Source organism: Columba livia, chromosome 7, assembly GCF_036013475.1.
Source record: "Columba livia isolate bColLiv1 breed racing homer chromosome 7, bColLiv1.pat.W.v2, whole genome shotgun sequence".
Lineage (NCBI taxonomy): Eukaryota > Metazoa > Chordata > Aves > Columbiformes > Columbidae > Columba > Columba livia.
Window position 1 is genome coordinate 35,294,584 of NC_088608.1, and position 14,080 is coordinate 35,308,663.

The window sequence follows — 14,080 nt, forward strand, 5'->3', positions numbered from 1 at the left end:
TCCTGCCAGTTCTTAGCTGTGTGGGCTGTGAATGTTGAGGACGGCTTTTTTTTCTTCCATTACCACAAGCCTTAAGACACATTACTTGACCTATAACCAGTTCTCCTTCTGTTATGACTTGTGTAGAAGGCAAGAGATATTGCTGGGATGGGAGGTTTTCGGGTAGGATACTTGTTCTTCCCTGGTCCCCAGAGAAAAGGAGCTGAAAGAGGGGTCTGTGACACCTTCTGCTTGTCATTTCTCCCCAAGTACATACCACACGCACGCACACACTCATTTACTATCTAGGCAGGAAATTCAGAGACAGATACTTGCCAAAGATGTCTTTGTAAGCTCCCAGTCTGGCACTCAGCTCAGTCTAGCTTTGGAAATAGTGGAAACTCACACCCTGAGATGCTATCCCACAGCTCTGCAGCGAAAACATATTTGGGACCACAGGAATCCTTCGTCTCCTTAAAATCTTCATGCCCATCAACGTCCTTCTCATCTTCACCTCCTCAGTGCAGCTGACTGTGATAATGGAGGGAAAGGAAAAGGCAGGACCCAGAGCCTTAGTGAGAATTCACCAAGGAGCCCCAGGAATTGAGCCAAAGACACTCTTGATGGATGCAGGAGGCCTTCTTGTGCGCAACAAGCCACAGCGGTTTGGGAAATGCCAGAGGGTCGAGAAGCACAAGCGAAAAAAGGGACAGAATGAAACAACGGTGTGTTTTTTGTAACATCGGCTTTGTCAAAAATCCCTCCTCTGTGAGGAGAAAGGTTTAAAGACCAGCAGCCAGCCCAGGGCAGAAGAACTAAGCAGCAGAAAAGGCACAGATCCTTCTGCGTGGGCACAAGGAGGGTCAAAGGAGAGCAGCCGTCTGGGGAAAGGTTTGTTTTATTCAAGAACAGGAGTAAGACCACGAGGAGATCCAAGCCTGCTTCACATCCCACACAGGTCCTACAGACGCAGCCATTCTTACACTTACGACTTCGGAGAACACCTCTTACGAGTATTTCAAAAGAAACAAGCTGTTTTTTTCTCGCTTTGGGGTCAGGTTTAAACATAGATACAGGGAAATTCTTCCAGTTCATGCATCCCAGCGAGCTGAATGTGTGTTGGCCGGGCGAGTTTAGCAGGTGCCGAGTTTGGCAGAACCTCCTGATTTTAATGACAAGTAATTGAAATGCTGTGGCTTTCATTGGAAATCCTGATTAGCTGTCAAGTCCCAATGAACATGAGGAATCTTTACTCTACCTATTATGCAGGAGCAAGTGGGAAAGCTACTGTCTGGCAGAACATGGTCCAGCCCTGCACAGGATGTAAAAAGAACCCCAAACCCCCATAAAAACCCCTACATAAGCAAGAGGAAAAACGTGTTAAAAAGTTAAAAAAATTCTCTTTTTACAAATCTCAATGATGGTGGTTGTGCCAGCTTTCTAATTACGTGCCTGTTTTAATACACCCACTGCTCCAATTCCACAAAGCAGAGACCACCACGAACAACCGTTTTCCTGGGGAGAAAATGAGGACATCATATTCCTTAGAAAGGCAAAACTCAAGAGTTATGTTAAAAATAACTTCAGCAGCTCCAAGAAAGCTGTTGACAAACAACTCCTGGGGTTATCAAAACAGGCTACAAAAAGCTGCCCCAACCTGGCCTCTAAAATCACTCTGAAATGGTTCTCCAGAGATTTTCTTAGAGGGTCCCAGTACAGAACATAATGAAGCTTCATTAAATTTGGAAGACACTGATCTTGATCTAAGGGGCAGAGAAAGTCACTTATATTTTCCTCTCTCAACAGCTGTCAAGAAAATGTGTACACTAAAGGAAAAATATTTATAATATAGGAAACTATAAAAAAGGGGAAATAATTTTTTTTGTGTTACTACAGGTATTTAAAAGCAAAAGCATGAGCAGCACCAACCGAATTGTTCTCAATTCAGCTAAAAAAATGGAGAACCCCAACGTGTTTAGATAGAAGGAACCAAGTGAAACACATCCCCCAGCCAGTGTAAAAACATGATTCAAGCATTTAGTAACTGCACCAACCCGCAGCCTGACAGGAAAACAACTTCATGCAGAAACCAAGCAGCCAAGAAACTGGAACATAACTCAGTATAACAAATCAGACCGGGTAGGATTTCAGGGGACAGGATGCATTAGGAGCGCGTTGCAAACGCGGACTGCTTCCCATGCTGAACATTTACATGCACTCTGCAAACATTATTCACACACACGTCTCCTTCTAACCAAAGCGAGAGTGGCCGGTTCACCACGTCTCTCTCATAACATTCACACTCGAGTTTTTGACTAGCAAGTTATCTCCAAGTGTGTGCAGAGGGAGAACCTGTTACCACAGCACGATGCTTTAAGTAAGAGTAAAGAAAGGCAGCATTTTTAAAATCAAGTCCAATGACATATTTATTCTTCCTAAAAATTTCTCCACACGCAGGACAAGCTGTGAGCTCTTAAAATGCACCCTAGAAAAAAAGGATCGTTCAAACTACATTCCTGAGGTGCCCTAAGTCACCCTGCCCCTGATGATGATGTTGGTCACATTCCAGCCCTGGTAATCAGAACTATATTGTGAGGGACTCTGTTATTTAAACTGCAAATGTTTAATCAAATTTAATAAAACTGGACTACACAATATGGTGGTTTTAAATTACAAACACAAAGCCAGGGTTTCGCCTGGTGCCAAAAATCTGAAAAGCTCACTCGTAATAAAGAACTTTATTTAGGATGGGCTCCAACCTTCCCTGTCTTTTGTTTACACCAGACTGTTCAGAAGCCTTTCTTCTCCAAGCAACTTAACATTCTTGGCAATGGGATTTCTGCAGGATATCGCTATGCCAGAGCCTGACGTGCCTTTGCATTGAAAGGAAAACAAAACAACGGCAAAAAAAGTCTTTCCTGAACCTGGCAAGTGAACTCGTATGTATCACAGACCAGTTCCCAAAAGATTAACTCTGGTGCCCAACAAGAACAAGCATCAGCGTTCTGGAAAAACAAAATCAGCTCAACATCTTCCTGTTTTAAAACAACGATTTTGGGTGCTTCCATTTTTAATAATGTGATTAGATACATTTATCATCCTTAATTTGCCCTGTCTGACAGGGCTTTTGTTCAGCCAGAGTCTTATTGAGAGCTCGGTGTGGGAAGCAGCCAAGGGGCGAGATGTGCAGACGCTTTCCTTCTCCTGCAGAAACCCCCTTCTGTAACACGGGGAGCAAGAAGGGCAACCGATGCTCAAACTCAATCTGACAAGTAGGGTCCTCTGAAGTGATGAGCAAGGGAGGTTTTGGAGCATGTCAAAGCCCATTTACGCTGTGGCGGTGCTAACACAGCAGAAATGGATCACCTGGTTTCACAAGGTATAGGAAAGAGCTAAAAATCTCCTGGAATCACACTGCACACCGGCCCTGAGTGACAGGTACGATGCCAAGGGACTTGGAAACGCTGCCATTGCCCAGACAAGCCTGAAAGTCTTCGGCAGTGGAGAAGCAAACTGCAGCAAAGGCTGCTAGCAGCCCAGCCTGCATTTCTTCTCCCATGCAGGCATCTACACCAAGCACATCTTTGCATTTTGCCAGCTTTAAAGCTGAAGGAAATCTGCTTTGAGGGCAGCCCTCCACCATCGCTCACCTTTTCTATGAAAGACCAAGTCCTGAAGCCCGGACAGCATCACCTCAGCTGTCCCGGGACAGTGACAGTGCAGCAGCATCTGCCACACCTAATGGGCTATTCCGTCTTTCATTATCTAGAGACAGAAGATTAGAGGGTGCCCCACCCTTCAGCAAATCCAGTTTTCTAAGCTCTGCTTTAGGAGTCCTCCAGAAAGGAAGTAGTTAAAACTATACCAACCAAAGGTACAGGGTGCACCCAGGAAAAAACCCATATCCTGAAATTTGATTTCTTATGCAGCTGAAGCGTTCAGCACTTTCCAGCCAGCCCACCGTGCCTGGGGAGGGGGAAGACAGACTCAGCAGACAGGAATCCATCCGCAGATCCGCCCAGGTGCTATGGTCCACAAAGAGAAGTTCCCAAAACTATCTTTCGGTGAACAGAACTGGGAGGCACGAAGCACACAGCAACAGAGTGTGGAGGTGTACTTTTCTCTCATCGGATGGTAAAAGGAGAAAAAACCCAATAAGTTTACAAAGGTAATGAGAACTTCGTTAAACCATTCACTGTACCCAAGGCCTGCTCTACTTCTATCAGGAGAAGAACTGCCATGAGAACACTTACATCCCTCCCAGAAGGAAAAGGACGGGCTGCCAGCTCTTGTGAACTGTTTTAGGGCAGCTCATCTAAGCAAAGACGGTAGTAAACCCACAGGGAGATTTGGTCAGAACACCTTATCACAGGGATGTCACACTTTTTGAGTACCAATGCTCAACCCTCCACATCTGAACATCCACAAAGCATACCTAAAAACTAGCTCGGCAGCACCTGCAGAAGGTCTGAAGTTCAATCACACTTCTGGCTTCCCTCTTACATCCAATCCATCTTTTTAGAGAAGTTTTTTCCTATTCTAAAGCAACTTCCAACACGCAGCACTGTCTGTACCATCCACGCGAGCAGCATTGATCCCCAAATCGGGACATGGTCATTGAGGTTCAGCTGCTCCCTGAATGAAGCAGCTGAGGATCAGGAGCTGGCCAGGTTAGAAGCTGAGGCTGTGTTGGCTTAGGCATGTGATATGGAGCTGAGGACCACAGCCAACCCAAACAACCTGGTTTACATAATATATACTTGAGAAATAACTGACCTGCTTAGCCACCATGCAGGGAAAAACCTAACTGAGAAATAACTGTCTAGGTGTGAAGCAAAACCCTTGCAGGAAGTCCCAACGCTTTGACTGGCAGAAACATATTTGTTTAAGTATAAACTTGTATATAAAATGCAAATCCCAGAAGAAATGAACTTTTCTTGGTACTTTTCTCACTCAGCAAAACATACTTTGACTTCAGACACCCAGATCTCTGTATTAGCTTTGACTTTGTGAAAACATCTCACAAACTTTGACACACAACTCTGTCTCCTGCCTGCAGCTTTGCAAGTCCACACACCCTAAGCAACTCCAGCCTCCCTTGAACACTGCGTGTACAGATGAACGGAGAGCAGGATGGAGTGGATGCTTGTTATATAAATCACCTCGTGAAATACAGCGTTTTGGTAACAAAGAAAATGAACGTGAGCATCACCTGTTTTTCTGAGCGGGAAGTCATCTTTGGAATCGTACATCCCCAGTACAGGGTGATTGTAGGTGCCGGATACGCCACTTTGGGGAGGGGAGCTCTGGTCCAGAGAGCTGTGCTGTGTCTTCCTGCACAGAGGGAAAGAAAGAGAAGGGAGAAGCTTTACACTAGTGACACACAAAGGGAACGAGTGCAGCTTCACCTCGTTTGTTACCTTAGTGGGGAACAGTGCAATGGAAAAGGTCTTGGTACTGGCTTTCTCCTTCTAGGCACTCATGCAAAAAAGACACTGAAATCTAAACTAAACATACACTTAACTTTCAGTATAAGAATTGCCTATTGAGCATGGCTCAACTCATTAAGTTATTTAACCATAAGTATAATTTTAAGCACGTACGTGGGCTGGATTGGGTAAGTCATATCCCTGAAGCTAAGCACGGGTGTCATTACTCCCCACAGCCGTAGCACAAATGAACAATTTCCCTCCACTGAATATAACCCAGACATAGCAGACAGAGTCTAAGGATGAAATAAAACTGAAGGATGAGCACGTTAGGTGCCACACATTTAAACTGACTAACAGCAGCCATGCTGCGCAGGTGGTCTTCTGCCTTTTGCTTCGCTGCCTCCTGACCCAACTATAGAGCAGAGATACGGCCAAAGTCCTCAACACCTTTCCAAATTAACTTCTCGAAGCCGATAATTTATAGCTTTGTTTGAGCAGGCTGCTGGAAGTAAATTACAGTCTGTTTGCTAAGGATATTAAATAATGAATGAGTTTTCTAAGCCTCCTACCAGTTTGCTGGCTGCATCTTTCCTACTTAATGACTTGTGCCCAGCTTCGCTGTTTCTCAGGAGCTCTCCCAACCCCGACGAGAACAGACTTGGGGAAGGTTCCAGACTCTGCACATTTGCAGAGCAGCTACATCAACAGAATGACTGATTTAGCCATTCAGGTGACAGCCGTGAGGCTAACAAACAATCTTACCTTTTCAGTTTAAATGAACATAATTCAAACTCTGGATTACTTCTATGGGACAACAGAAATTGAACACTTTGTCAAAAGAAGTGAAGATTTGAAATTTTACATTGCCTAATAACTAGGCATTCTTGGAGACTTTGGTTAAAAAATATTCTCCTACAAAAGGTTCTTAAAGGAACCAAAATGAGCCATTCCCAGTTGAAAATTACACCAATTCATCCAATTCCTTGAGCAGTACATTTTGAAAGCTCAAATCAGAAGTAGGCTGTTTGGCGAGATACACAACATCAATTCCACTGCAAGATACATCATTCAAAAAATAAGAGGCTAATGAAACATCAGAAAAATGCATCAAATTTTCTACATGATTTTGCTACAAAAAACCTCTGAAAAGTTTATTTGAACATCAAAATTTTCTATACCCACAGCTCTTATCAAGCAGTATGATTCACTGTGGTTTCCTGATCCTCCCCCCTTTATATTCCAAACTTCTCTGCACACAACAGGCAGAATGATTTTTCAGGTTCTTACGCAGTTGTATTTTTCATTAGCATTCTCGCACACCGTGTACTCTTTTACATTCGCACCAATAAATGCCCACATGCACGCAAAGTTTAATCATCACCTGAAATCAAAACAGAACCAAACTGAAAAATATTTGAAGCCCTCCCGAAAACAGAAGCCGCTTTCTCTGCCGGCATCTGCTCGCACCATGGGAAGGCAGCACAGAGAGATGTTTCACAGCCAGGACCCTGCAAGTCAAGAGCCCTCAAACCCACCACGTCATACAATGACTTTTTTTGCTCTTGCCTATAGAGGCAATAGGCTTTTTTTTTAAACCATGACCTAAACTGCACAATCATGTACATTGAAGCTATTTTCATCACTTTGTCAGGGAACGCGCAGGAACTCAAAGGGCCTGTTTAGATGTGCTTCGGGGTTGCTGAATGACAGATATTTAACTCTGCAAACAGGAATACATTATATTGCTCGAGGACCGGGATCCGACACCCTACGCTGCTTCGGGCAAAATGCACTAGTCCGCATGCCCATTCAAGAATTTCAGAGGTCTTCAAAGAAATGAAATTGTATACTAAATCAAGTTAGCAGGCATTCCTGGAAGCACACACGTTCGCATAACACATCCCCTGTTCTTTGAGCTCTAAGGTCCTTCGAAAACCCATGCGCGCAGCAAAGCACGCACGATACTTCAAACATATTCACACAGCACAAACCGGATATGTATTCAAACATACGTATCTGTGCTAGAATGTTTTGTGTACATAGACTGCAGACATCTATGTACATTGGAATAATATATAATTATATCTCTCTACCTCCTCACCAGGCAAATACTCAAGCTCCCTTTCATGATTGCTACTGTATTGAGTGGCTACTTCCCAAGTGCATTTGTGACAACTTCCTAGGGAAATAATAGCCCTGTTAGCTAAGCCCTAGGTGCTCTGTCTGTGTTCCTGCTAAGCCACTCTTACTTAAGCATCTTCAAGAGCAAAACCTCCTGGGAGCATGGTTGTCCAGCAGGTTCAGAATCCACGGGAGGGACAGTCTGACAGTGAAATTCAAAAGAACCTCTTCTGTTGTTGTCTATCAATGTAATCTGAAAATTATAGTCCACAAAGCTATTTTAAACAATTACATGTAGACCGGAGCTGTATATATTAAACAGAGTTTACAAAGTGGCTTGAATACCATAGAGCTAAAGACTAAGCAAGGCCTCTGTGAAAGCCCCTAAGAAATATTACTGAGTATTACCAAGTTCCTTTCTTCCTTTTAGCAGATCCTTGGAACTACGACTATATTCTTCAAAGCCTCCAAAACTGGTCCCTTTTCATCTCAAGGGCTGATCTGCACTTGTGGCAATGCCCTTTAACATCAGTGATCAATTAGAAAATATTCACTGACTATAAACACTCTGTATTGCACCAGCAACCAACAGTGTTGAATGAAGCTCAAACAGACACAAGATACTGAAGGTAAAAGCATATGGACATCTCAGTGGACAACCAAAGCCTGGCCCAAAGGCCCAGGGCAACAACAGCTATTTCATATGTCAGTGGAGTATATTTCACGTCGGAGCCACTACCATAGAACTGCTATACTGTTCAATACTCTTAGGAGATCTGTTCTTTTTTCCAATAAATGCTTTTACAAAAAAAAAAAAAATAAATTAAAAAAGGAATTCACAAACCTTAATAAGACCAAAGGAAGTACTTAAAAGCAGGCGTGTCATTTAAAAGACTATTTCAGCATCTGTTACCACTTAATTGGCTTGCCTGCTCGCAGTAGGAGCATCTAGTCTATCTTCTGCAAGCCTCGTTTCCGTGTGTTAAATCCAAACACTACCCAACTGAATCACATTAGAAGTATGTGCATACCTAAATATCTCTATAACTGAATTGGTAACCTATGAGATGCCATATAAATAGATACTAATATGAAATTAATTTAAAGGTTTTCTCTTAAAAAAAAAAAAAAAAAAAAAAAAAAGAACAGGAGCAAAATCTCTTCAACTTCTGCCTTAGCAACTGACGGGTGAATTTAAAAATCCTCTACCGCAAGACAAGACGCCAGAGTGACGCAGCCCTGGTGCCATCTGCCCTCCTCAAAACGGAGCAGAGCGAGCTCCTGCCGGCAGCTTCACTCCGAGACAGACCCTCAGAAAGATCTGCGAGGCCTCGGAGGCTCTTCCGTCCCTCTTCACATCTTGCGTTAGAAGCCAGAACACTGATCCTCTCCCCACCACGAAACAGATGGAGGGAATCACAGAATGTCAGGGATTGGAAGGGACCTCTAAAGATCATCCAGTGCAATCCCCCCGCCGGAGCAGGAACACCCAGATGTGGTTACACAGGAAGGTGTCCAGGCGGGTTTGAATGTCTGCAGAGAAGGAGACTCCACAACCTCCCTGGGCAGCCTGGTCCAGGCTCTGGCACCCTCACTGAGAAGTTTCTTCTCATATTTAAGTGGAACCTCTTGTGTTCCAGTTTGAATCCATTACCCCTTGTCCTATTGTTGGTTGTCACCAAGAAGAGCCTGGCTCCATCCTCATGACATTCACCCTTTATATATTTATATACATTAATAAGGTCACCCCTCAGTCTCCTCCAAGCTCCAGACCCCCAGCTCCGTCAGCATTTCTTCATAAGGGAGATGCTCCACTCCCTTAATCATCTTTGTTGCCCTACATTGGACTCTCTCCAGCAGTTCCCTGTCCTTCTGGAACTGAGGGGCCCAGAACTGGACACAATATTCTAGATGGGGTCTCACCAGGGCAGAGTAGAGAGGCAGGAGAACCTCCCTCGATCTACTAACCACCCCCCTTGTAATACACCCCAGGATGCCATTGGCCTTCCTGGTCACAAGGGCACAGTGCTGGCTCATGGTCATCCTGCTGTCCACCAGGACCCAAAGGTCCCTTTCCCCTACACTGCTCTCTAATAGGTCATTTCCCAACCTATACTGGAACCTGGGGTTGTTCCTGCCCAGATGCAGGACTCTACACTTTCCCTTGTTAAATTTCATTAGGTTATTCCCCGCCCAACTCTCCAGCCTGTCCAGGTCTCTGGATGGCAGCACAGCCTTCTGGTGTGTCAGCCACCCCTCCCAGCTTAGTGTCATCAGCAAACTTGCTGATAGTACACTCTACTCCCTCGTACAAATCGTTAATGAATATATTGAATAATATTGGCCCCAGTACTGACCCCTGAGGCACTTCACTAGATACAGGCCTCCAACTAGACTCTGCCCCATTGACCACGACTCTCTGGCTTCTTTCCTTCATCCAGTTCACAGTCCATTTCACTACCTGATTGTCCAGACCAGGGAAGACGAGGGCCTGTGAAATCCATAAGAAAAAAGATGGCCCCTTGTGCAACATCTTTTCTCTACCTCTTGGCATCCCTGGAGCATTGCAGGAAAGGGTTGTTTTTATCAACATATGCCATAATAAACCTTAACAATCTCTTTGTGCTCAGAAAGTTCTCAGCTTTAGCTGAGAAGCAGGAAACACACAAAGCAGGAAACGCACTGAAACTGCTCTCCAACTCCTCTCTGAATGCTGGATTCTCAGTGAAAAAGCAATTAACTGAAAACTGTGCAAAACATAAGGAATTCAGACCACCCTCAAATTTATTTTTCACTTTTCTAAATCTACCTGTGATGGCAATTCTATGCCAGGTTTCTCTAGGGCCAAAGAATCAAAGGTTTTGGAAGAAAGCGCTTATTTTACTGTCCTTAATTCTAATTGACTTTAGCACTTTTGCATTAACTGGCATTTTAACCAACTGGGAAAATCTGGAGAACATAGTGGCTCAGAGAGTCTTCATCTGCTTTTAATAAAATACCCCAACTTCTTGGTGAGTCTCAGTTAAGAACAGTGGAGAACCAGTTATCTAAAAAAGATATTTATGTTGTCTTGACTGAACTTCAGCTTCTCCTATTTCTTCTACTATCCTTGATACTGACATAGTGGACCTCAAATATTATCCTTGACAAAACTAACAACATTTCACTATTTCGACCCATGCCATAACTATACAATTTTCAACTCTCAGGTTAGATTGAGATGTATTAAAATTGCTCAATCTAACCCCAGTGGAATAATGTTTGAATTTTTCTGCTAACTACCCTTCACCATTTCTGTACTGGCTCATAGCTGGAATATCTTTCAAACTGAATTTCAGCTTAATATCTTGAATTTGGAAACAACATCTGGTTATGACCTCATTGTCCCTGTATACATTTCTTAAGACTTAAAATACTGCCAGATACTTAACTTGAACACAAATTTAATGGCAAAATTTTCTGTCATTCAAAATTTCATTAATTTTATGGTGACTAAAGACAACATCCAAAACATTGTATGTTTTTTTTAAATATAAAATCTATATTCACAATGTTATAGGAGTGAAAATTCTTCAAATCATCTCAAAGCTTTTGATTTACATTTATACAATGAAGAAGTGAATTTCTGGAACTGATACTTAGACCTTGATTATAATATCATTGTTTATAATTGCTATTTGGTGCATTCGAACTAATCAAAGTTGCTCTTTGTTCCTGTGTCTCACTCCCCATGACATTTGGGTTTTCTAGGGAACTGTTGAAATTTTTCAGCTGAAATACAAATGTTGGGGCAATAGTGATTAGAAGTAGAGAGAGGATGCACTTCATGTTTCTCACAGTCTACAGAGAAGAGACGAGTAAACAAAACTTCCAACTTTGAGAGATTAAGATGAGCATTAACAGCTTTAAAAATGCAATGGTAGCTCAACTATCCTGAGTTGTACTTCACTAAATATGAAAAGTAATTTCCTCATGTTCTTAAAGTTCAAGTTTTATAACACCTGGCGGAATAAAATCCTGGGTGAAAAGCTTGAGAACTTGTTAGGGTTGATCTTGATGGTAGTTTGAATAATCATGGATTAAAGACAACAGCAAAGACCTCTACTCACAAAAATATTGTGACCATCACAGAAGGTATGAAAATGATTCACACTGAAAACCACATTTTGGTAATGTACAGCAAAATCAAACCCTGGTTCTATCACTGTTCTGGTTCATCCAGTAAACATCTGAGGTTTATTCCCCACATCTCCAGCAACTGTGAAAAAAGGTGGCACCGGCTGAATCATAAAGATAAGCCCAGTACCACTTACCCATACCAGAAGCGAGGGTCACTGGATATACAGTGGTTGAGATTCCGGTGTGCCAATGCCTTCTTCTTATTTAAGACAAATTCTTGTAACTTCATCTTTACTTCTGTGCTTGCCACCGCACCTGAAATATCAAAAAAGAAAAAGGTTATTTAATCAATTCACATACTTAAATTAATTTAAATTTCTAAAAAGATTCCAAATTAAATCTTTGATTTCCAGTCCAAAAGAAGAACTTTTCTTTCAAAGAGAAAAGAACAAAGCGCCTTCAGTAAGGAGCTTTTTTTTTGTCTTTAGCTTTGCATATAATCACAACATATGTTCAAAAACAGATTTAATCAGAGATTTATCATTTCACTATAAAAGATTTCTGAAGAGGATTTTTACACGTGCATAAAAGTACATTTAGAATAAAGCACTTGGACTAGGTATTCCAGCTTTCTTTTAATCAAAGGTATTTAAGAAAAAGGGTCTTGTGTACACTCAAGTTTTTAAATGTCACATCTGCAAGCAGAAGAGGAATGAGACAAATGTCTCATATGTAGATTTTGTCTTGAAAACTCTTGTAAATAGGGACCTCTTTGTTCAAAAGTATCTGTGTACAATAAGACCTACATAATATTCCAATTCATTTACAAGTGTGTAATCTATTTCTTCAAATAGAAAATCTAACATTTAAAGAAGAAAGTCAGTAATTTTGTAGCGTAGAGTTAAAATGTCAACTATGTAATTTCTAATCATTATTTCCTCCACAATAGAGACCAGTCTGTTTTACTGCGATGATGGATTAAAATTACCATTTGGTTGACAGAACAGATTCGCAGGCAGAGTTCCTGATGGAGTAACGCATAGAAAGTTTGGCAAGCAGAACACATGGAAAATGATGCTTCATCTATACCACGGTGTAAAGCAAAGAATTCCAAAGGAAAATATCTAGGCTACGAGAAAATGAAAAGGCCAGGAAAATTGTCTGCTCTACTGGGAATAAAACCTTAAAATACGACAGAGTGATCTTTTGTCTCCTGGATCCTACTCAACAATGACATTTGACAGACCAGGAAAACAATTTTTTATATCTCCACAAGAGAAGAAAACTGCAATATTTCTATAAAGCACTGCCTGAAGACATAATATCGTTTGATCACCAAAGGAGCATTGAAAAGCTTGAAAATCCCCTTTTTAGGAGCCCTGCCTTTCTCACTAGCTCTGCAAACGTAGGTTTGGTGTGTACCCTCACGGGAAGCTCAACTGAGGAGCTCAAGACAAATTCATATGAGTGTAGCAAGACACACAGCTAGACAAGAACAGGTGACAAATTCATGCTTAAACGCCTTCTCTCTCCAAGTAGTCTCATCTTTATTAATGCCTTTAAAATAATCTATCATGGCTGTGTTCTCTCAGTTTTGGATAAACCTAACATTATTTAGAAGGCCTGGAGTTAACCTAGAGGTTTATAAAAGCTGCCCTGGCACATTTTCCTCCTTAATTAGAAGCTAAAAGGCCCCATATATGCTTAACAAGATAAAAATGTATAGGCTTCCCCTTCCCTGGGCAACGCCAGAGCCATGGAGAAAGCTGTCATGCAAGACATTCCGACCATTATTCAGCTCTTGACCCTTGAGTTGAAAGATCAAAAGAAAAAAAAAAACAAAATCTTACTTTTATTATACTATATTGGGTTATTTTGGACCCAGTCACATTGTTACAGGCAGAAGTATGGTGCAATATCCAGTAAAGATGTTGAAGAGGGTGCCAAAGGAAGAAAGGGATGACTTGTCAGTGACAAGTCATGTGTGACAGCAGATGAGGTAGGGGTACAAGCAATATATGAGTTTATTTGCCAGGTTCAGAGAAGGGGTATAAGCAATGAAGACAAAGAATCGAAGAGTAGGAGAAGAAGAGTAGGAGAAGAAGAGTAGGAGAAGAAGAGTAGGAGAAGAAGAGTAGGAGAAGAAGAGTAGGAGAAGAAGAGTAGGAGAAGAAGAGTAGGAGAAGAAGAGTAGGAGAAGAAGAGTAGGAGAAGAAGAGTAGGAGGAAGCAGAGAGCTGCTCAGGCAGCAGCCCTGGCTGGGGGAGCAGCTGGGTGCAGTGGGAAACCCTTTGTTTCAGAGGGCCTGAGCACTTCAGAAGAGCAGGGAGCAAAGAGCAGATCAACTGATAGAGACTGCAAACAGGAACAAGCCACGATGAGCGAAGTACCGCAGAGAGGACGGCTCTGAAGAGCCGCCAAACACTGAGC

General features: G+C 42.3%; 1 protein-coding gene across 25 annotated transcripts in view; it reads right to left on the reverse strand.

The window, feature by feature from the left end:
- Positions 1-14,080, reverse strand: part of HDAC4 (histone deacetylase 4) — a 228,949-nt gene that overhangs the window by 80,336 nt on the left and 134,533 nt on the right. For 17 of the 25 annotated variants that reach the window (XM_065069250.1, XM_065069248.1, XM_065069241.1 and 14 more), the window contains 2 exons: positions 11,846-11,966; positions 5,192-5,313 (listed from right to left, as the gene is read on the reverse strand). In XM_065069250.1, coding sequence (XP_064925322.1) covers positions 5,192-5,313; positions 11,846-11,966 — 243 coding nt within the window. The remainder of the gene's footprint in view (positions 1-5,191; positions 5,314-11,845; positions 11,967-14,080) is intronic. The other 8 variants (XM_065069252.1, XM_065069253.1, XM_065069247.1 and 5 more) reach the window with 1 other exon arrangement.